The sequence below is a fragment of the Anticarsia gemmatalis genome, chromosome 20 (genome assembly GCF_050436995.1).
Source record: "Anticarsia gemmatalis isolate Benzon Research Colony breed Stoneville strain chromosome 20, ilAntGemm2 primary, whole genome shotgun sequence".
Taxonomy (NCBI): domain Eukaryota; kingdom Metazoa; phylum Arthropoda; class Insecta; order Lepidoptera; family Erebidae; genus Anticarsia; species Anticarsia gemmatalis.
The window spans coordinates 11,233,614-11,257,705 of record NC_134764.1 but is presented as its reverse complement, the minus strand read 5'-3'; the positions used below and the strand labels follow the sequence as shown (position 1 = coordinate 11,257,705).

At 35.9% G+C, this 24,092-nt stretch overlaps 1 protein-coding gene across 1 annotated transcript in view; it reads left to right on the top strand.

The window, feature by feature from the left end:
- Positions 1-1,015: 1,015 nt before the first annotated feature.
- Positions 1,016-24,092, top strand: part of LOC142981418 (nose resistant to fluoxetine protein 6-like) — a 31,760-nt gene continuing 8,683 nt past the window's right edge. Inside the window, exons 1-4 of the mRNA XM_076127328.1 lie at positions 1,016-1,129; positions 6,600-6,772; positions 15,640-15,776; positions 17,038-17,246. Coding sequence (XP_075983443.1) covers positions 1,039-1,129; positions 6,600-6,772; positions 15,640-15,776; positions 17,038-17,246 — 610 coding nt within the window. The 5' untranslated portion in view covers positions 1,016-1,038. The remainder of the gene's footprint in view (positions 1,130-6,599; positions 6,773-15,639; positions 15,777-17,037; positions 17,247-24,092) is intronic.

Below are 24,092 nucleotides of genomic sequence, written 5' to 3'. Positions count from 1 at the left end.
AGACGCCCAGCTCAAAGACCAGTATACAGTCACCCATCTATGAAATGGCCGCGCCAAGGTTTGCTTAACCCACAGATCGTTTACCGACCGGTGAGCGCAACTGGCTGTGGGCGCCTCGAATTATGTTTATTTTATTTATTTATTGTACTTTTACAATTTACCTTAATCTATTAACTAGTTTATACTCGCCAAACTTATTAGTTTATATGTACTCCGGTATGTGATCGTACATACCCTCGACCCGTAGTGCACTCATTTTTTTTAACCCACTTATGTCCAACATCTGGCCAAGGGTTTTCTGCCAAACGAGAAAGGGGTTAGGCCTAAAGTAAAACACGCAGGCCAAGCACTCTTATAGCGGTTAGTTTGTAAGCAAATACGCCGAACCGATTAGTCTTATAAAAAGAACCGACTCTACCTTCTTCTTGGTTGCAGTTTCATTCGCATCAAATAGATAAGCTATTATTTTTACGATTAAAATATTCCTATATGAAATTATCTTATTTCATAGTTAAGAAAATTCTTGATTTCTTGAAAAAAATAGGCATTTATCCATAAAATAAAAAGTAGTACTTAGTTATCATAATATTAAGTTTCAAACAATAGAGTAGGGTTGTCGCAGCGAACCGAGTCTCCTTATTTATAATAAATAAACAATTACAATCGCAACTTTATTAGAACTACTAGAACTAAGCTAACTTAGAACTACATTGAAATGCGACTAATATATTACAAGGAAATGGATTTACGGCTTTATAGATAAAAGGCACAATTGCTAAATAGGTTTAATATGTAGAAAAGACCCTAAGAAACAAAGATTCACATTAAATCGTACATAACCTACCTGAGAATAACAATAACTAAATCTACCAGAAAACACAAAACTGAAAAAAAACCTACCAATAAACATGCCTATCTACCCAAAATCTATCAACAAAGACAAGTGGTACCCCTGGCGCGTACGGCTCGCGGTTGCGCAAGCGCATGTTGCAGCGCAGCGCTGCGCTGTGGTGCGCGGGCGCCGGCACAGTGTCCGCCATGCCTTCACCGCGCGCGCTGACCGCTCTGGCGCTGCTGGCCCTCGCCGCCCTCGCCGCCGCCGCAGAACAACCCCTGTTCGATCTCACCGGTAATAACACACGATATCTGCGAACTAACGCAATCTTGTTAAATGTACAACCTCTTTCACCCTTAAAAGGATAGTGAGATTTTTTGTGGGAAAATTATGTGGAAAATTTGATTTTTATGACCAATCAGACCGGTGACAGTAGTGAGTGGATCACACAAATATTTGTGCGGGAATCGAACCCACGATACGGTAGAGACGCGAACTAATGTTGTAGGTCTTAAACGTTCGGACTATAATGTTTTTACACGAATTATGTATCTACGTGTAGTACAAAAGTTGTCACCATTCTACGACTATTTCTTCAAGTGTCGTTAATTTGATTCCCATTCAAAGAAATTGATGAAGTTTTAGATGGCTATAGAATTTGTTCATAGAAAGATAAATATTTTAAAATCAAAAGGTTAAAGTTAACGTTACAAGATTGCGTTACAGCATGTCCTGATTACTTAGATAAGTGAAACTTATTCGTGAATCAAAGTGACTGTGTAATATAAGTTATATTGTGTTTAGTGTTTAAGTAAAGGGTTTGTGAGACGGCTTTCGGTGAGGCTTTGATACAAAAACTCATGTTATACAGTAGACAATGTAGTGTTGTTGTAATGGTGGTAGAGTCACAGTGATAGCAAAATGTAGCAGAAGCATTTGCTTAATACGCTTAATTTTTAAGTGTTTCTAAATATAACCTATTACTTTTCAAAGTTATAGATGTGTGAGAAATAGCTATTATAAACTTTAGCATAAAAACACGTTACACCCCCAAAATTCTTTAAACGCATCTTGAAACAATGCAAAGCCTAAAACGCACTTGATTAGCGTGGTAGACTCAAGGCCTTATCCCTCTCCAATTTCAAGATATGTTTGTCTAGAAGTGGAACAAAAGCCTAGAAGTTATACTGATAATACAAAGTGAAACTTTTCGAAGTATATCTAAAACTGAGTAAAACTACGAAATAGTAATAATAAAGTTAGTTGCATAAACAAGTGTAGAGCGGGTAGGTGCTGCGCAAGCGCAAGGAAAAGGTATCAACCTGAATACCACGCCGACTGGCTGCGGTCTGCAGATACATTTATATTAGTTAATTGACGCTCAAATCTAGACAGACTAATTCTATGTAGGTACTGACCGCAACTACCACGTTGTAAAATGATAGGGTCTATATCACATACAATGTATTTTATGAGAAAATCTAGCTTATAAACAGTCTGTTTGCCAGATTACCCAAATTTCATCAAAATTCAATTACATTATGTTTTCGCGTGATAGACTTACAAAAATGTATGCATCGTAAAGTTTAATAAAAATATTCCTGTTTATTTTCACCAAGGGATTCCGTTAGACGGCAGTTATTATATTTGCTTTAAATAAAGTGGTAAGTCTATTCTTCAAAAAGTAAATGCCTCGAAGAAAATCTGTAACAAACAATCATGATAGCTTTATAAACTAACATAGCTGCAAAAACTACTATAAGAAGAAACAAATGGCTATTATATGTCGAAAAAGCTCCTACTCACAACTTCGTCTGCGTGAAAAGATTCCCCAGAGTAAAAAAAAAAATCATATAACCCAAGTTACAAACTGTGTTCCTATCTAAATCCTTTCAGTGGTTGTTAAATCCAACCATCCATCTTGACAAGCTTTCGCATTTATAATATTAGTAGAATACGAACACACAATGCGCTATTACCATTAAGTGCACAGTGGTTCACAAATCACTTGTCACCATACACCATCCATTAACCGCTAATAGTGAAGAAAGCTGCACTCTATACACTTACGAGTAGCAATATGTCTTACACATTATGTTTATACACTAATGGTTGAAAGTGACATTATTCGTTTTTATTGCAAGCTTTATAATATACACTTTCTTAAATGTCTCTTGTAGATAATGAAAGAAGTAATTAACAATATAGAAAATGAATAGGGACGATGATAGAGTAAAAGAAATAAAATTGTAGTTACACAGATGATAAAAAATATGTATAAGTAAGAGTGGTTAATAGAAAATATTAACTCATTACAAAATTTTGTACTGCTGTAAACGATCGCTTCTTGGAATGAGAGAAGATTATTTGAGTTTTAGTTGCGTTTGAGTTTTATGACCATCACACTGGTCAAATGCGGGCTAAGGGCTATATGTTTCTGAAATAATTGTTTATGGAATCCTAAGAAAACGGTCTTCTGGTGATATTTTCTTTAGACTTTCAAAATGAGAGAACGAAAAATCAGTAATGTGTTGCAATAGGTGTGGACCTTTAAAAACAGTGTGTCAGAAAAAAAAAATATACCACTCGGTTATCATTCGTTTATGCGAATTTGATAAGGTTTCATAAAAATATCTTCGTTGGACTCCAGTCTAAGGGTGCTAGTATATTTCGTTATAACGATGACTATATTAAAAGTGCGCAAGTGTAAAGTTCATACATAATTATTGTAATGTAATTATACAACAAAGGAGTTAATTAAATGTTCAATCAACGGCAGGAAACGCCGCGGTACACAATACGTTCATTCATTCACTTAATTACACCTCAAGTTTAAGTTCAAACTAATATACTTAGCTCGGTATTATACGAATAATTTTAATAAATAAAATCAATTCATTACATTACAGATATGTCTTTTCAGTATTATTTTAAATTTTCTTAAAATTTTGGTATTTCATAATATATAAACGAAGTTTTAGTGAAACAATGCATTGGTTATTTGTTTAATTAATTATTACAACTTTTAAAGTAATCGTTAAAGAAAACATTTTAAACGACTGAAGCGCTATGTTTATTCACTTGGTTCACATTTCAATGATTTATAGATAATTCTGACCTCCGAAAGGAATCTACGTGAGCTACATAAACTACATACATGCTACATTATTATCTCGATAATAATATTTCAACAAGGTTTCAATGGTCGTGATCTCTTAATGATCATGCAACGTGAAACAATGTATTAAAAGCAAATGCTTTACTGGCTTCTGCCGCGACTCTATCTGCGTGCCCTAAACGATTTGCGTATCAAATTTTATCCCAATCCCTTCAACGTTTATGCATGAAAGAGTGACAAACATCCATCCAAACACCCTAACGTTTGCACTTAAAATATAACAACTACTATAGTAAAGGTTTTGACTGCCTCCGTGGCGCAGTGGTATCCACAAATAATTAATTGTTCCGGGTCTGGTTGTACTTTGTGTCCGTTGTTTGTATATTTGTAAAAGACCCCGCGACACAACAGCAATTCTTAGTACGGGAGTCGTCTTTTGAAAAGAAAAATAAAGTCTTTAGTTTAAAAATGTAATATATAAAATTCTCGCATCACAGTTTTCGTTGCCATAATCCTCCGAAACGGCTTGACCGATTCTCATGAAATTTGGTGAGCATGTTGAGTAGGCCTGAGAATCGGCCATCATGAGTTTTTCACACCCCTAAGTGAAACTATTTTTTTTTAATTTATATGGCAAAACAACGTTTGCCGGGTCAGCTAGTATTAGTATAAACATAGAGATCGAACTAATTCACGTATCAGTTATCAAAACACAGCTCGCTGTTAGCCGGTGGTTGCGTACAGCGGTGGACGGAGCACGTTGAGCAAGCGCTCGCCCTCGATACACGGCGCGGACCGCGTGCACCGCTCTTACCCAAATATACCAATATTATGAAATATATATCATTTATTATATCACTGCTTAGCCTTTGTAATGTCAGCGATAGTGACGGTTCACCCAATTTGGACTGATTGTAAAATTGTAGCAGGGGACTATTGACTTATAGCGGGCAAAGTCCGGGCTTATATTGATAATACATACGTACATAAAATTACGACATATTTCCGTTGTGGTAGGGAGATAGGTATTCATAGGCTTCTTCAGCCACGAACGAAAGTGCATGAATTCTACCTGACGTCACCTTAATCATCTGCAATAGATGTATTCAGGCCAATGATGATGATGAGGGAGTGATCGCATTTTATCCCAAAGGGATTGGCAAACATCAAAATACGGCACTTAGTGTGATCCTTACAAACTTCTCTTATTCACATGTTCATAATTGTCCATTGGAAATTGGAAAAACCAATATCACTTTGTCCAATTAAGGTATGTCAGTAAAATGCATATTTTTCCCCACACACTGTGTACTGTATTATGTGTTTAAGTAGTCTCTTTAGGTGTCCGAAACCCAGAGGGTAAAACCGGGACCTTAACTGAGACTTCGCTGTCCGTCTGGCTGTTTGTAACCAAGCTATATCTCATGGAATGTGATAGAAACTTCTTTTCATTAATGATGTATTTCTTGTGCCACTATAAAAACCGAAATTAAAAACAACATAATAAAAATATTTAATAAGTTCATGTAAAAAACGTCACCGCCTTTTTTCGATTTCACTTTTTGTCGTTTATATCTTTAGAGGACAGCTAAGGACAACTATTTAAAACTTTAATTAGTTTTACACCTATAGATGTATCTAGCATATTCTTTATTATGTAAGACTAGAGACCGTCCGCTACTTCGTCCGCGTGGAAATCCTTCCCGTGTTAATCCCGTTCAGTCGGGAACTCCAGGACAAAAAGTAGCCTATGTGTTATTCTGGGTCTTCTGCTACCTACACACAAAATTTCATTGTAATCGATTTAGTAATATTTGCGTGAAAGAGTAACAAACAGGCACACATACATACATGCATTCATACTCACAAACTTTCGCATTTATAGTATTAGTAGGATAACTAACAGAGGCTACGTGTAGTACGTAACAATGTGCCGGCGCATTCTACTTGAAGCAATGCCAATGTCGATGCACTCGCACGCGTGATGCATTCACTAACACCCTGATAACCACTTCCGATACTATTACTATACAAGTGCATGGAATTTCTACCACTATAGCCTTCTAGCTTTATTCATAAGGCCCTTAAAGCCCCGAAGAATAGAAGGAATTGGCTTGTTCATATCTAACTTTTCGATATAAATGAATGTCTTTATTGATATATTATATTGGTTATGTACCGCTGCCAAATTTCACTAAGGCACTTTAGTGATGCGGGCGTGAAATGGATTTTGTATGACTAACTTATTTTTTCTATAATAAGTCGTTAAAACGTATAATTCAATACGTCAGACTTTACGTGACATCAGGACCAAACATCACAAAGTTTTATGTACCAAGTAAGTACATCTAACGATAACAGAATCAGCAGCGCGTACCAAGAGGTTGGAATTTTAAATGTGCAGCAAAAGAAGTTAGAGCCCGCTAGAGTTGCTGATCAGATTGTCATACAACATGTTTCTGTAGCTAGTCGATGGTGGTAAACAATCGACTATCGCTACAAATACCTTATACTTGGACAGAAGTAAAATAAGCCATAGAATATTCCGAGTTTTATCAATGTAATCCCTTGTAACTTGCGACCCAAGTGTTCATCATCTTTGCATCTTCATGAGTAACATGTCCTTACATCGTTGTGTTGTTTCAGATGAGCAGTACTACTCAATGCCGGTGCTGTTCGAGCTGGACGAGTGGGCGGGGTGCGGCGCGGGGGGCGGCGCGGGGGGCGCGGGCGGCGCAGGAGGGGGAGCCTACTGTGTCGGCAGCTTTGAACTGCTGCCTGAACACACACATGATACGCAACTGTATGACATGATGAGGGTAAGCATCTACTATAAGACTGGAGCAATTGCCTTCAGAGAAAGAATGTTATAAAGTTTGAACAACGTCAGGTCGCTTATGCCTTCTTTCTACTCAAAGTGCAATAGCTCGCTTCCAGTTAGAATCGAAATAATCTAGCTAGATAATAATATAATATAAGCTAGCTAATAGACTGACATATAAATAAATGAGTTAGAAATAAATCCTATAATTGTACAATACTTTTGATAGGCAATGCATGTCATTATGATATTGTTGTTTAAGTCCCCCAAAGAGATCATGGAAAACTACACCTAAAAGAAGCTTGATTATGGATCAAAGATAGATAATCTCTCGTCTGTGGTTGGATTATCGCGAGGCCAATGCAAATTAACTTAAATAAAAAAAAAATCGTTTTAATCAAAAAACATAGACAACAACTGTAATTTAATATGTGCTTAATTCCCAGTTAAACATTGTCATAATCGTCTCAAACTACATTAACAACAATACAACAAGTTTAATTACAACTTTATCTGCCGGTTAGACAGTCAGTTACTAAACAATTGCGCAATGACTCATCTTGAGACGTGTTATATAAGTGTCTGTTAGTGTACTTGTAACTTCCGCGCTGGTGGATAACTCGCTTGTGTTGTATGAGCTAGACTTTCTAGTGCATTGTTTGAGTACTAGGTATATGCGTTATGACACAGATAATAATTTTAAATTGTGTGAGACAAGATGTATGGATGTGCGTGATGCAAGAAAAGTTGGTAAGGATCTTACCAAGTGGTGTTCTTTAGTCTCTGCTTATCCCTTTGGGGGAAAAGGTGTGAAATTATGTATGAATGTATGTATTTTCAATCTCAATAACCAAATAAAAATTAGGCTTATAGCAATTAAAATGTTTTTTGGAGACTGATTTTGATAACGAATAGATTTTATACTGATTTTGAGTGGAATTATAAAATTATAGATTAGATTTAGTTATTGAGTGGTATTAGTCGACATCTCAGTGGCCCAGTAGGTTTGCATAATATTGCATGCGTAAGTCTTGCGTTCGATTCCGTCTAACAACATTTTTTTTTCTGATTTGTAAGCGACCATAAGATCTAGTATTATAGGAAGAATGTCTCTGGCTTTTTCAATATCTGTTATAGTACTCATAAATACTCATTATACTATCAATGTCATTAAATTCTGATAATAACACAATAACAATGAGTTATTAAGTACATAAGCATGTCATATGAATGCATCATAACAATACAAACGATATAAATTAGAAACAACTACTAGTTATTATCACTCTCTCGCTGTTATCGCTCATTGTCCTCTGCACCGGAGACGCGTTATCTACTTAGTTCTATTCACTATTGTTTTATCATTATGTTCGACTAGCTGACCCGTGCGGCTCCGCTCGCGTGAATTTCGTACTGTTGCTTATTCGTTTGAGCACGCGAATTGCGAAGCACTCGATACACCTACACATAAAAATGTTAACAACTCTTTTGTCATCTAATGGTTATTTACGAAAGGGACCCGAAGGGCACACAATGTGACACAGGCTCAGGCAGGCCTGATTTCCTGTGGTTACCTTCTTTTCCGCTCTCGTCTGTATCCGTAGCAGTTTACAGTGTAAAATATAATACCTTATTATAGACTGACCATTGCTTACCCGTCTAGATTCAGAATATTATTATAGGTCCTATCTGCGCCGGAGCTCTTCAGACGCGTAATAATGTATACTTACGATGATACGTCCGAAACCGCGTAACCCGTAATTATTTTTTATACTTATATCATCCGTTGTTTATTTTTTAAAACTTACCACATAGTCTGTTTCATAGCTATCCAATTTATTTCCTTAATGCAACCAATTAATTTGGTTAGGGTCAGCGCAGACCAAGAGGAGCGCAGCGGAGAGGATTTTTTTAACGCACTTGAAAATCAACTTTAAATTAATTAAAATAAAGTGCATAATTGCTTAAACCTGTCAAAAAATGCTCGCGCGTCCTCGAGGATGCGCGGGTGTCCCCGCGCATACTCGAGGACGCGCGAGCATCGTATGAAAAATTTCAATGTTGTTACTGAGTTTAAAGAGAGAGAACGGTATTTTTATTCTTCTTCAGTCAAAAGAGCAATTATAATCATGGCCCAGTCTACCATCGTTGACGAATTTTCACGAAAACTGGCCTGTTTAATGAAGAATGGTAACCTAGAAAGATTTCCTCGCGCAGGCTCGAGCAGTCGCGAGCATGCTCGAGCATCCGCGAGCCGTAAAGAAAATGCTCGAGACCGCGCGAGGATTATTCCGGTCTGTCTGCGCTGGGCCTATTGCGAATGTTGTGAAATGGATTCGCAACGCCATCTATGGTATCTTTAGGGAAACGCAGGTTCGAAAGATTTCTACGTATTTTTTTCAATTTTCTAAAAATCTATGAAAAATTATGCGATAAAAAGTATCCTAGAAACTGCTCCACTACTTATTCTATGCATATAGCAAATTTCAGTGCGTTCTATCCGGTAGTTTTTACGTGATAGCGACACATACAGACGGAGGACAGACAGACAGACAGACAGACAGACAGAAAAGAAAATTATAAATTGCAGATTCGGTATCAGTATCCGTTACTAAACATCCCTCATTGGTTTTTTTTTAAATATATTCAATGTACAGAATTGACCTCTCTACAGATTTATTATAAGTATAGAATAGATATAGATAAGAATACCTATATTTATACCCAGGCGGTACATTAGAATCGCTGTGGGTTTGAAATAAATGACTATTAATGAGTAATAAAATTTCATATTATGATCGTACTAAATGAATCTTAGAGATTTTTTTTTGCAACAGGCAGCTAACAATCCTATTAAAAATAGATTAATAATTTAGATTAAGATTTAAAATATTGAATAACCAAGTAGGTACCTACTTATACTTTCAAAAGACTGCGGAATTTATGACAACAAAAATATTCGCTCACTCAATATTGTGATAAAAATGTTATTTAAATAAAAAAATATGTCAAAAAATGATAACATTGAATTAAATCACCTAAAAAAATTAACACAAAATTTAAAAAAATAAATAAATTGTACAAAAAAGAAATGTCACTCGTTAGGATTTGAACTTACTCTCTCATGACAAAACAAAAGTTCCAACTTGATATGTTACTACTTCGACCACGAACGCTATTAATATGCAAGATAAAATTATACGTTTATTCCAAAAAGGCGATTCGATTTTTTTTTAAATATTATAAATATCCTAAATGTTAATCAGATAAAAAAAACATACTTAGTACAAAAAGGATATTGTGAATAACGTTACAATTTTTTTTAATGTAAGGCCATTGACCTAGGTTTAGAATTAAGTATTTAAAATGGAATTATTTGGAACGTGATAACACTTGGGTTACTGGGTCGTTCTCCTGAAAATAAAAAGCAAAACATAGAACTACTTAGATTTTAATTCCAAAATACATATTATCCTACATTGATTAGGGTTGCCATAGATTTGGCTAGGCATTTTTAGGACCGCTTGCCTGACCTTGGCTCTTCTTAAAAATTCAATAGGAAATTTAGAGGGGAAATTAGAGCGATGAGTACTATGCAATATGGAAATTTGGAATTGGGGTGGGGGCAAGACTGCCGGACTCTGCTGGAGTGTAGAAGGCGCTGATACAGGAAAATTATCCGTGAAAGTGTAAATTTGACGCATATTTCACAACATCACTGTATTACCATACTCAAAGAGTAGGTATATCTTTTGTGTTCAAACCATGTATGGTCACTGAGTTCGTACTCAGTTTTAAATGATTCGTATTTAAATTGAAACATTGTTGGTCGACCTTCCGGTATGAGTTTTGTACGCCCTTGAATTTTATGTGAGGTATTTTTCTGAACTAATGATGCCTAAACACATTTTATGCTTAATAATGTATAGGTACTTGCGATGATACGTCCGGAACCGCGTAACCCGTAATTATTTTTTATATATCATCCGTTGTTTATTTTTTAAAACTTACCTATAGTCTGTTGCATAGCTATCCAATTTATTTCCTTAATGCAACCAATTAATTTGGTTATGTGTTACGAACTACAACGCCATCTGTTAGTAGCGGCGAACAACGACCACAAACGAAATTATTCGGTTTGCCACCTAGGATATCCCGACCGCACCGGACCCTCGTAAACCAACATTTTTGTGTAATAAATCATACAACATTTATGTTCGAAAATCTTATAAATGTATAGCCTGTTTCAAAGGTATTTTTTTTACAATAAAGCAATCAAAATAAATTAATTAGGAAAAACATGCTTTGTTGCGGACTATACGCCATCTATTGGTTGGTGCGAACAACAGGTATCGATACGGCAGGCGCCGCGAACTATATTGCGAATGTTGTGAAATGGATTCGCAACGCCATCTATGGTATCTTTAGGGAAACGCAGGTTCGAAAGATTTCTACGTATTTTTTTCAATTTTCTAAAAATCTATGAAAAATTATGCGATAAAAAGTATCCTAGGAACTGCTCCACTACTTATTCTATGCATATAGCAAATTTCAGCGCATTCTATCCGGTAGTTTTTTACGTGATAGCGACACATACAGACGGAGGACAGACAGACAGACAGACAGAAAAGAAAATTATAAATTGCAGATTCGGTATCAGTATCCGTTACTAAACATCCCCCATTGGTTTTTTTTTAAATATATTCAATGTACAGAATTGACCTCTCTACAGATTTATTATAAGTATAGATGACTCTTTGATAGTACCGTGATATAAGTTTTGTACTTTCGTGGTGCTTGATTGTTGTATAAATTTTGAATCAGTTTGCGACTACAGCTGATGTAACGTGCGCCGAAACGTTCAGTTAACTGAAGGATAATGCATGTTTATGTTATTTTTATAATAATGTGAAATCATTCTCAGCTTATTACTATATATTATGCTGAGCTCGTTACTAAACTCTCTACTATATGTATTGAAAATGTTATTTTTTCGACCCGAGTCTCGAATCCGTTACTGGTCCATTCATAGTCAAATACATACACTGGGTACCACTAGAATTGTGGGGGCTGTCTTACGGGAGTAAAAGTCAGTAATTAATTAGAACATTTAATATAAAGCCTAAACCTAAGTCTTACTCAAGACCTAACAATAAAAAGCTCTACATATTGTGAAATACCTGTCACAAAATCAGGTTAAAATCCTTTGAATTTTGTCACCTTGTAAACTATTTGTTTAGTTGCTAAATGACGTATGAACTCGTTCGTTCTTGTCACTTACGACCATTTTAAACTGTCACCACACTCATTAGTTACAGGGAACATTGTTAAGTTGCAAAACGACGTATGAACTTGGTCTTAGCTGTCACTTACGACTGTTTAGAACTGCCACTACACTCATTAGTCAGAGAGAACATCTCTTGTTTTGTGGAATTACAATACAACGTATGAACTCGTCACTTACGACTATTTAAAACTGTCGTCGCTACACTAATTAGTCAAAGTAACATGTCGTATGATATTTGTAAAGATACAAAATGACGTATGAACCAGTTCGTTCGTGTCACTTACGTCTATTCGAAGCTGGGACTACAGTAATTAGTAATGGAACATATTTGTGTGTAGTTGAAAGAACTGTAATTAATTAGTACCTAATTATGACATTATTTGTGAAGATGCATGATGTTAATTAATGCATGTCTACTAAGTAATTAAGTTCATTCATTTAATTATGTGCTTTAACCACAGTCACTAGGGTATGCAACTGCGAGTTTCGGGTTTGATGTCTGAGTTAAGCTATTAGTTTTTTTTTTTATTTCTTTCGATGAAATGAAATGAAATGAAAATAATTTTATTGTTGGCAATAAACAAATATAAACAATAAAAAAAAAGAACGATATGTGCACGTATTGCCAACAATGAGGCCCTCATTCAGCTATATGCTGCAATACCACGAAGATATTGCAGCGCTGGTTTTCAATGAGAGCCTCATGACTGAAATTAGTCTTGAGAGAGGTATTGTTCCTGGTGTATGGTATTAAGCTAACTTGCCATAGCAGAATAATAATAGTAAGAAAGGTTAATAGTGAACGTATATTTCACGAATTATTAACATTTGCGCATTTCAATAATGACAACGCTAAAGATGAGTTTATTCACATTAAAAATTCGTAGTATTACCAATAACTAAAAGGGCATACCCTCGTTGAATGAGTAAACAAACAATTCAATTGATCTCATCTAGTATAAATTTACATAATGTGTTTTGATTTCATAATAAAAATGATTTCGGTTAGTTCAGTATCGCTGAATGTTTCGTGTGACCTGACCTCTGTCCCTGTCTTCTTTTCCGTTGTAGATAAGGATAGAGATAGTTTCGTTATTATCAGTATTATTTAAAACGGTATCGTGCCGATAACAAGGTCCAGGTTCAAACGGCCACGGGATAGTTGTGGGCTATTTCTTATTGAGGCAATAAAAATGAAGGGCAGTTACACAGCTTCATAACAGGTGACAGATTGTCAGGTGCCGGATAGCCTATCAGATAGATAAAGAGACAACAAATGTGCGATATCTCTAAGTTAAGTATTAACCGATACTTCTTCAGAAGTACTGAAGCTGACCTTTAACCTGTATTGCGAGGACTTTAAGTAACATAAGATCGGTCAAAAATATCATATCGTAGAAATATTTGTACAATGTGGGAATCGAACCCACATCAGTAGCAGTTTGTTAAATACTATGATCACTGCGCCACGGCCACTGTTATCAATAAAAGATGTTTTGATGTTGATTGACACGGAAGAAAGCACATAGTCTGCTCTATAAATGTCATAGTTTTTGTAATTTGTGCAACATATCAACATAATTACAAATGAACTTTAAAATTAATTTAAATATCTAAAAATATTCGTACAAGTATGAAGTAAACGTCTCAACCACATTACTTGGCAAAGTTACCTAACACTACCACTCAAATAAAAACCAACCATATTTTGGTAACTGTAAGACTCAAATTCTCTTGGCAGTGATACGTAAACATTAATACTATGAAATTCAAAGATTAGTAGCAGTTAGGAGTTAGTGAAAGGTGGCAGGGGTGAGCCCTAGCGAAGAGGGGGGGAGGTCATTGAACTCGTAGGTGATTGGAGTCACCTTGAGCTGATGGTGCGGCTATTTTTGGCTGCATGGATGCTGGGCATCTGTCAAGGTAGTTCGAGTGATATTGGTCGGAAATTAAGCAATGGTTATGGTCGGCGCCATGGTTTATAAGTGTGTGAATTTGTTAATATGATAATTGTTTTTATGATGTCTGTAGGTTAGTAGTGAACGTGGTAACCGTGCCACTGCTACAGCGGTCAAATGTCGTTGGTTCGATCCCATACGCAGCAAATTTCGACTGAATCCATGATTGTTGTTTTGGGTCTAGGTTTAAAGCCACATATTTTTGTCTCAATATACCTATTCTTATTGCTCTTGTGCGTTAGTCTTGTCTTAAATTTGGATAAAATATATTTTTCTATGTGGGTATCGAACCCATGATCTCCTGTAATACTGGCATAACGATCACCTTAACACTGCTGTGCCTCTAACGCCGTCGGTAACAGTTATTTATTGGATTTTCTTAATTTGATAACAACACTCAGTCACAGATAGTTTACGCAACGTTTATCTCAAACGTCGGCGGCACCTCGCCTAACGAGTGATGCCGGGTGTCGCAACTAGTCAGGAACTGTGCTAAATGTGTTAAACACTTCACTGATATAGCGAATACGCGATGTTAGCTAACTTTATCCTGTTAGTTTTAGGGCTAGCTACTTATATGTAGTTCATTTTATAGACTATAAATTTGACCTGAGTATTACACAGGGCTAACATTGTAACAACACGTAAAATACACCAATTTTACGTATCCTCTGCCTTTACTAATGGGCATAACAGGCGTAATATTAGGAATGACATGTATATGTCTAAAAAAAATATTTATTCCGGTGAAAACATGCGGCTTGTTATTTAAAATTAATTATTTTGCATTCGCTATATTTTGATTGTAAACAAGCATCAGTTAGTATATTACTCACAATGTTAATTTAGTGTCGAAACCAGAACACATAACATTTGCAAAATGCAAGCAATGATTTTCAACAGTGTGCAGACACTTCAATAAAGATGTTTCAACAAAATGACTTGAACTAGAAACTTAAACATCATCGTACTTCAGGGCTCTCGATGCACCGTATTTCCAATATTTCTCGTAAACAGCAAAGTAAACACAGGCCGCTCGAGTGACACTTGTGTTAGAAAGTTTACGCGTTTCAAGTAAAGATGTTTGACTTCACTGCCCACTTCATGTGCTATGTCAATATACGCGTAACTGTGTGATCTAATAGTCACCAGTCATCGTCATTGAGAAGATCCTAACCTAGTTTGTGGTAAAGACGTTTAGCGGTCTCTAGTGCTTAGGGAAGTGAAATCCGATAACGCATTATTGAAGGTTTCTTAAGCTGTTGTAAGATTGTCAAGCGTCCATGAGTTTGTCACTAGTTAGAAATGTTGAGCCAGGCAGGGAGAAATTGCTTGAAACTATATGCCACTCTCAAATTATGATAGTTTAACGTGACAATAAAAAAGTAAATATTTAATTGATCCAAGAATAAAAACGACCGCTATCATTAATAATTATTTGCTTTATGAAACTTGGTCAAATCCAGTATTCCAAAAAAAATACTATCTAGTTATTGTCTTTAATAAAATCTTTGTATCGAAACAAAAAATAACTATTAAAACCCTTGTCACTAGAATGACTTTACAAAACATTTTCCTATAAAGAAAGGCTTCTTACTACTATTCATTCTGAATGTGCAGCGCTACTCAGCGAATTGGGTGGACAACTTCAACCACACGCGGCTGCACCGCGGCGTGTGTCTGCCGCGCAGCTGTGCGCGACATGCGCCCGCGCAGCGCCAGGGAGAACTCATGCCACCTTATGTACTGCAAGATTGGTAAGTGAAGAGACCTTATCAAAATAAACTAACATTATTTGATTTCTGTGATTTGATAATGATTTTGACTTTGCGGGCAAATCCTTTATAATGTGCAGATAACTTAAATAACTTTTTTTCTGCATTTGAAATATGGATTTTTACTAAACTTATTCATAGCTTATCTTATCTGTGTAAATCAAAATAAACTTCAACTCAAACTAAATGCAACTTAAGCAAGTGACAAAGGTCTACTCTCTCGCGGTAATTGTTTCCACAATCAAACATACTTTCCCAAAGCTTACCGTTATAAAAGCTTTATAGCACGATAGTAAAAGCTCCAGTAATTAAAATTTTTATGTTGAAGTAATCGTCTATCTATAAAATTGTTGACATACAACTCGTTTACGACTGCGACATTCAACAACGCGCTGAGAATTTAAAACGCACACAACGCGACTAACGCGTTGATGTCTTTTGTATGGAAGTTTACAACGAAACGATTTTTCACGAACAATGGCGATGTGATTTATTTTGTTCTTATTCAAAATGTTTGTTTGTTGTGTTTTTTTTTCCCAACATGAGATCCAAAGTTGATTCCTAAAAGTAGAAATTACATTAACTTAATCATTTTCAACTTACGCCATTATTAACTTCACGTGATAAGTTTACATCACTCTCCGCCGTTATCTTAACGACATTCTATAAACTCATAATATATAATGATACGAGTTACAAGCGCTGGGCGGATGTTTTATAACCTCATTAACATAAACAACGAGTTAGGAGACATTCACAGAAAAATACATCAGTTTTGCTATTGCACTTCGGAACTAGAAACGGTTACCCATACAATCATTCAAATAACAACTGTAACAATACGATATTATTACTATTCTTCTGTGGTAGTGGTTTATATAATTGATATAAAAGCTAAAAAAATTAATATAGCTGACACTCGATAGAATTTTTGTTATTCACATTTTTTTCTTTCTCTCACCTTTTTTTCATTTCCCGCGTCTTAAAGAAAATAAAATTAAAAGGATCGGCTGAATTGATTGAGCTGTTCTCGGGTCCTGCAATGAATGAAATTATGATTTTTATTTATGTAGACAAGAATGATTTGCAAATTGTTAATACTTTTCTATTTATTTTAAATAAACAAAAACTGATTATTGTATGCAATTTGTTTAATGTGCACTTTACTAGTGCAAATGCTAATCAAAAAATTCTAATTATTAACTAACCAACCAACTAAGCTAACTTATTCTACCTCCCAAAGGTTCTCAACATGTGTGAATGCAACAACGACAGCCGCCTACAATCTATCAGCGCGCCTGTTCAAGCTGGACTACTGCCGCGTGGCCGACGCCGACAGTGAGCCGCTCACTATCAGCCAGCGAGTGTTCGCCGGCTTCGTGGCCGCCATGCTCGCGCTCGCCGCCGTCTCCACCGTGCTTGAGGTCACGCTGCCTGATCATGCCAAGAAAGGTAACTTACACCCAAACAAATTTTGTTAAAACCATTAGGCGATTAACAAGAGTGGCCAGGAGTTTCTTGCCAGTTCTTCTTAGTTCTACCTTCCAAACTGGCGATAACTTCACTCTCTGTATCATTGACTATCATAAGCGCAACGATGACAACAAAAGAGATATTTCAAGTACACAGTTTTATCAGTCCCCTGAATTTTACACAATGTATCATATTTTCAGTCACCAGTATTATTGATCACATTTAATCAGACATTCAATCTCACGCACTCTATCAACCACAAGCACAAATAAAGCAATACATATTATATCGTGAAAGATAAAACAATACATAAATATGCGCCGGTTTTGTTTGTTTACTTGTTACGTAACACTCTCGTTGGTATCGTGAGGTCACGCGCCGCTCAGCTAATGTCACGGGTCACTGGGCGCTTTGTTATTTGTTATCTTATTGTTATTCGCCTAAAGAAAGACGTAAGAGAAAGATGGAACGAACCTTTGATGTTTTAGGTCACCGGATACAAAATATCACTGAGACAAATTTCTCCACAATCTATTTTGTAGTTTTATCGTATAGTTGCACTCATAATCAATATTGGTTTTGTTTTTTACCACAATATGTAAGGTATCTATATTTTAGCTACTACGGTTAAGTTTAAAATCGTATTGCAATTCATATGATAGCGATTCTATCTACTTCAAGGTTAATAATTGATTGTCAGAGAAAAAGAAAGAACTTTGTAAATTTATAAAATAACTTGTTCAAATATTTACAAAATATTTAAAAATTTCAATTCAAATAACTATATTTTAGACGGACCAGTTAATTGTTTCAGGCATACAGAAGAAACAGACTGACAGACTTACCTTCGCATTTATGATTTCAGTAGGGATAACAATGATGTAGAGCAGTTGATTCATTCGTACCATATATGGAGTTTAATACAAGTGATCTACTTCCAAAATGAGGTTATTTTCAAGACTCAGTTGAAATATCGTCGAACTGTTATCTTCAATCAAGTTTCATAAAGTGATTATTACAACATGTTGTTCACGTAAGATCGGTCACATATGTAATACAGCATTTTAAAGCTTATTTTATTTAATACTCTTTATCAATGTTTAATTCGAGCCCGATTTATTGGTCTTTATATTCAATCATCGAGATTTTAACTAGTATGACTTGGCAGTTTTGCTTTATTTAAAACTTCTGGACAGCTCTATTCCACGTTAAAATTCAAGAAAACCAAAATTCAACCTTGCCACAGACACATATCCGGGAACAAAACCTGAGAAAATAGTAAAGTGTTAATTGTAAGTACAGTTAGTAAAGGTGTGAATCATTAGCTGCACCAGGTAGGTGCGCTTGCACAGCCCACAGCGACCGCGTCACCACGCGCCGCCGCGCCGGCCGGCGACAGCTCTCTCGACGTTAAATAACTCTTGTGAAATAAATGAAGATAACTGTTCGATAGATAGACTATACGTTATGTTTTATGACTGTTTGTCACAGAATAAAACAGCCAGCTGTTTGTCTCCCATACTTTCACAATTAACCTGCTAAAAAACCTTGGGCATTCACGGGCACTATGACACAGACTACATAATAGACAAAATAGGGGCCATAGATATTGTAAAATTCCCAAACTACTGCACAATATAAGGAAACAGAAAACATCATCTTTTCCATCATCATCGTCTATTTTGATGATATTTACTATGAAGATAGTTCAAACACAAAATCAATCAGGCCATTTTTTTTTTTCAAAAATCAGTAAAATGTGTTTTTTTTTTTAAATATTGTATAGAAGTAATCAGACGTAGAGTCGGCAACGTTATCTCACAGCCAAAGTAATCATTCAACCATGAACACGTGTGAGCATACATCCACTCCATCAACACACGCTCACGTGCCGCGAAGGGACTGACCGCTCACGATAGTGTGTAAGTGTAGTAACGTGTGAGTAATAAAGAAGAAAGGTAATGATTGTTATGTGGAGCGTGTAATACTAACATTTGGTAACGTTTGCTAACGTTCGGTAAGACGGTAACACTCAGGGCCCGCGCAGGTGCGCTTGCAAAACTGATGGGCTATTATGACGAATTGTTTAAGTAATTACTATTTCTTTCTTATAAAAAGAATGGCTCTTGGGTCACATTTACAAACGTATAAACAACGGACAAAAAGTACAACCAGACCCGAAATACTTATTGGTTCCATGTGAGAATAGAACCCGAACTCTCAATGCGCTGGTGGTGTGGCGACCATCTTAACTATTGCGCCACAGAGGTCAAGTAAAGTAAGTTAACCCTTCCGTTCGACCCAAGTCTCCTTCAAGAGTAAAAGAAAGTTGAAGCCATAATAACCCATTACGGTTTGGAGTCTTTCAAAAAGTAATTCTTTCTTAAACTTATTTTTTTTTACGTGTATGCTTTATTACTTTTAGTTTATCTAATTTTAAACAATAATAATTAAAACTATACATTAAATTAATACATTAAATAATAATTATAACTTTATAAATAATAATTTATTCATATGAACTGACAATTATCGTAAAATACTTATAATGTGCTGTGGTATTGTGTACATCTTTGTACAGTGTACACACAGCACGTAACATTTTGTTTGAATTATTGTTTGTTTCATTCATTATTCATCCGTTGTGTTGGCAACACTGTTACCAATACTCAGTAAGCCGATGTAGGCTTAACTGCATTAACATTCATAATATCTGGGTAATTCTGTTACTCATACGTGCTGTAAACCAGTCATGAAAACATTTCATAAATTTCATAGACCCTTTTTCTTCATTTACTTTAGTTGATGATTTTTATAAACATACAACGATGTATTACTGAAAAAAATTGTTTCATTTACATCCTCAAGTATCTTAAGCGGAGAAAACGACGCGGTGACCATTGAACGCTACGTTCAGAACTCTGTCGCTTATTCCCTTGATATATTTTAACCTTAATTGAAAGTTGGACAATTGATACCAGGTTGACCATTAACCATAATAATCAAGTATCAATATATGTCAGCAGTCCACGTATTGCATTGTTAACACATTGATTTCTTAGTTTTTTAAAAAGACAACTCCAGCACTAAAAACTGCTCTTGTGTCGGTGGAATATCGAGAAATAATAGTTTGCATAAATAATTGTTTCGTGTGGGAATCGAACCCACGACGCAATGGTAGCGGTGACCTAAACCACAGAGGCAGTCTTTATAGAAAATTCTGGAAAAATAGCGTAAACTTGGTTCAAATTCCAATCAGCTTAATTAGCAAGTTTAGTGTGTTAGTGAGTGTAAATAAACAGGTTCTATTGAACATCCGTCGATCACGGCGCGTGGTCGCCGCGCCGCCGGTGACCGGTGCCCGGCGCGGGGCGGCCGCACACCGCGTGGCTTACTTTCCATCTCGCTCATAACACTCATTAGGCAATTGGTTTGTTTGTGTATGACACGTGCGCGTGTGTGCAGATTCTAGGTTTATTTTACATGTGTTTGTTTATAGTAATCTTTCTCCGATTTATTAACATTGAACGGATTCCTTAATTTACGTATAATTTATATTAATGAGCCTAATTCTGTGTCTCACTGCTAAGCAAGGCTCCAAAGTTTCATAAAAATATATTTTCATAATCCCTCCCATTCTGGGAGACCTTCAGTCAATAGATGTATTCCTAAATAAATGTTTTGTTTAGGAACACATATAATCCCAAACTATGTAATAACATTATTCTAAGTTTGCCGGTATCCTTATAAGTTTTTATCCTTAAAGGTCACTTTGACCTAAGGCATGAATATCCATTTAGAGGATTTAATAATCCTATCCTTTTACACACAAGTAAATGGTCATCTAATATGGTATTAAACTATAAGGTCTAAGTTAAATACAAAGTAGACTGATCTATGCACAACAACGTGTGTGTGTGTGGGTATTGTGTGTGTGTGTGTGTGTGTTACAAGGAGATACAGACAAGTTACAGCATCGCATGATGAATGGATGCGCGGTTTGCTAATTTGTAACTAGGTTGTGGCCTATTGTGGCTCATTGTGGCTTATTGTGGCTCATTGTGGTCTGTTGTACACAAACAACTTGTTGACTAGTGTATCTGATTAGTATTATTTCCTTTTGTTATTTAAATGTAGAGACAGACATGCGTCTTATTTGTAATTAATCATAATCCCTAGAATTACGCATCAATGATGTTCTAGGAACACTCGCTTAGATATAAATACAACAGTAGTTTTACTGATAGGTGATAGTTTAGGTTTAGATAAAACTGATATTATTGATAGTATTAGCAGTTTATTGCAATTAGATTTAGGTAAATTAATTATCTGCGCATTCCCGTACTCACAATCTCTTACAGAAAGGGAAAATAGGCGTATACATAGGTTGAATAATCAATTACATTTAATGACATCTTATCATAGTGATAAGTTATTGTTTTTTGACACTAATAAGTTTATTAGTAGTTTTATTTATACTCAAGAAACTATGTTTCTTAATAGTTCGGACAAACGACAAATTGCTACATTGTTAGCTTATAATATTAACACAGTTATAGGTGCTATAACGCAGTTTAGGTTAAGGGACGACCCAGTATTGTGTAGTTATTCTAACAATACTGTGATTAAATGTATAGATAGTGTAGTTAGCGACAAGGTTACGAATAATGTATCCGATTCTTTAAACTGACAGGTAGGACAATGGATAAACAGCTAGGCTCATTAAATTTAGTACATCAAAACATACAAGGTTTATCCAGCAAGGAATTAGAAGTAGAATTGTTTTTACAAAAACATAATGTAGGTATTTTCTGTGTGACTGAGCATTGGCTACACACGGAACAAATAGCAATAAACAATGAGTTTTATACAATTATTAGTGCGTATATTAGGAACAAAGCTAGACATGGTGGTTCACTGATTATGGTAGCTAACAGTATTAAATGTAAAGAACGTAGGGACATAGTTAATTTGTCAATAGAACGCACGGCTGAGGTTTCCTGTGTCGAGTTAGAGCGACACATAGTAGTTTGTATATATAGACCACCAAATAGTGAGTTTACTTTATTTGAGTCGATAATGGAGGACATATTAAAGCGTTTAAGTATAAGCAACAAGTATGTAGTAGTGTGTGGTGATTTTAATGTAAATTTACTTGAGCAATCTTCGACTAGTACGAGACTTAAGTCATTATTTAAATCATTTAATTTAGTTTTTTTATTTAATGAGCCCACTAGAATCACTGCACATTCTGCTACATGCTTGGACAATATATTCTGCAACTGCGTATGCTTAGGTAGGGAAATCTTAAGTGAATTAACATCGGACCATTGTGGACAGAAGGCTATATTTCCTGTTAGGGTAGATAATAGGTTAAAGAAAATTACTTGTAGGCCTATTACTAGGGATCGTTTAGTATTATTTAATAGTGAGATAGCTAGTGCTATGACGAAGTTAGACGACACCGAAGAACACCCGGATAACCTTTACACATCGTTATTCAACATTATTGAATCCAAGTTCAAAACTATCTTCAAAGAGAAAACCATACTAGATAACAATAGGAAACTCAAATTTTGCGATTGGGCGACAGCAGGTATTTATAAAAGTAGAGCTAGGTTGTATGAGCTTTATTCCATGAAACAGTTCAATTTTAATCCTAAATTTCTTGAATACGTTAGGAACTATTCAAAAATTTTTAAGAGAACTTGTGTTGCTGCTAAATCCTTACACTTAAGCAACAAAATTAAAAGCTCAGACAATACGATCAAAACCACATGGAATATCATTAACAACGAAACAGGTCGTGCTATCCAGCGCGAAAATAATTTTGAACTGAAAGTAAATGACACGATTATCACCAACAACTTAGAGGTTGCTCAGGCGTTCAATACTTTCTTCGCTGATATTCCCACAGCTACAACTAGCTCCTTGAATTCCTGTCCTGCCAAGGCAGAATGTTTACTTCGAAATAGTGTAGAAGAGTGTGGTAGTGTTTTTTTCTTCAAACATATCAACTCTAATGATGTAGTTAAGGCTTTTAGGTCGCTCAACTCCAAAAAAACACCTGACCTCTGGGGCATCTCTGTTAAATTAGTAGAAAGTATCATCCTGGAAATAGCCCCCCATTTGGCTTTAATATTTAATAGGTGCGTAGATGCTGGTGTGTTTCCGGACTTAATGAAACACAGTAAAGTAGTACCACTCTTTAAGAAGGGATCTAAGAGTGAGCCCAGCAATTTCAGGCCCATTTCCATCTTGCCTGCGGTTAGCAAAATCTTCGAAAAGGTCATATTAGAGCAGCTCGAAAGTCACTTTAACTCGAATCAGCTATTTCATGGTAAACAGTATGGTTTCACAAAGGGTAGGTCAACAATCGATGCAGGTATTTCGCTCGTCAAGCATATCTATGATGCTTGGGAGACATCCCAGGACGCCATTGGGGTGTTCTGCGATCTCTCCAAAGCATTTGACTGTGTCCAACATAATACGCTCCTTAGGAAACTAAACCACTACGGAATTAGGGATACAGCGCTCGATTTACTTGCGTCATATTTGAGTAATAGGATTCAACGAGTAGATATCAATGGTGTAAGGTCTTCAGGTTCAGCTGTTTCTCTCGGCGTGCCTCAGGGTTCGATACTCGGTCCGTTTCTTTTTCTCGTATATATAAACGATCTCCCCTTTCAGGTGCAGGACTTATGTGATATTATATTATTTGCAGATGACACTTCACTCATTTTTAAAGTAGATCGTTCGAAGTCTTGTTTTATTGATATCAATAGTATTCTTGAACAGGTCCACAACTGGTTCACTTGTAATAAT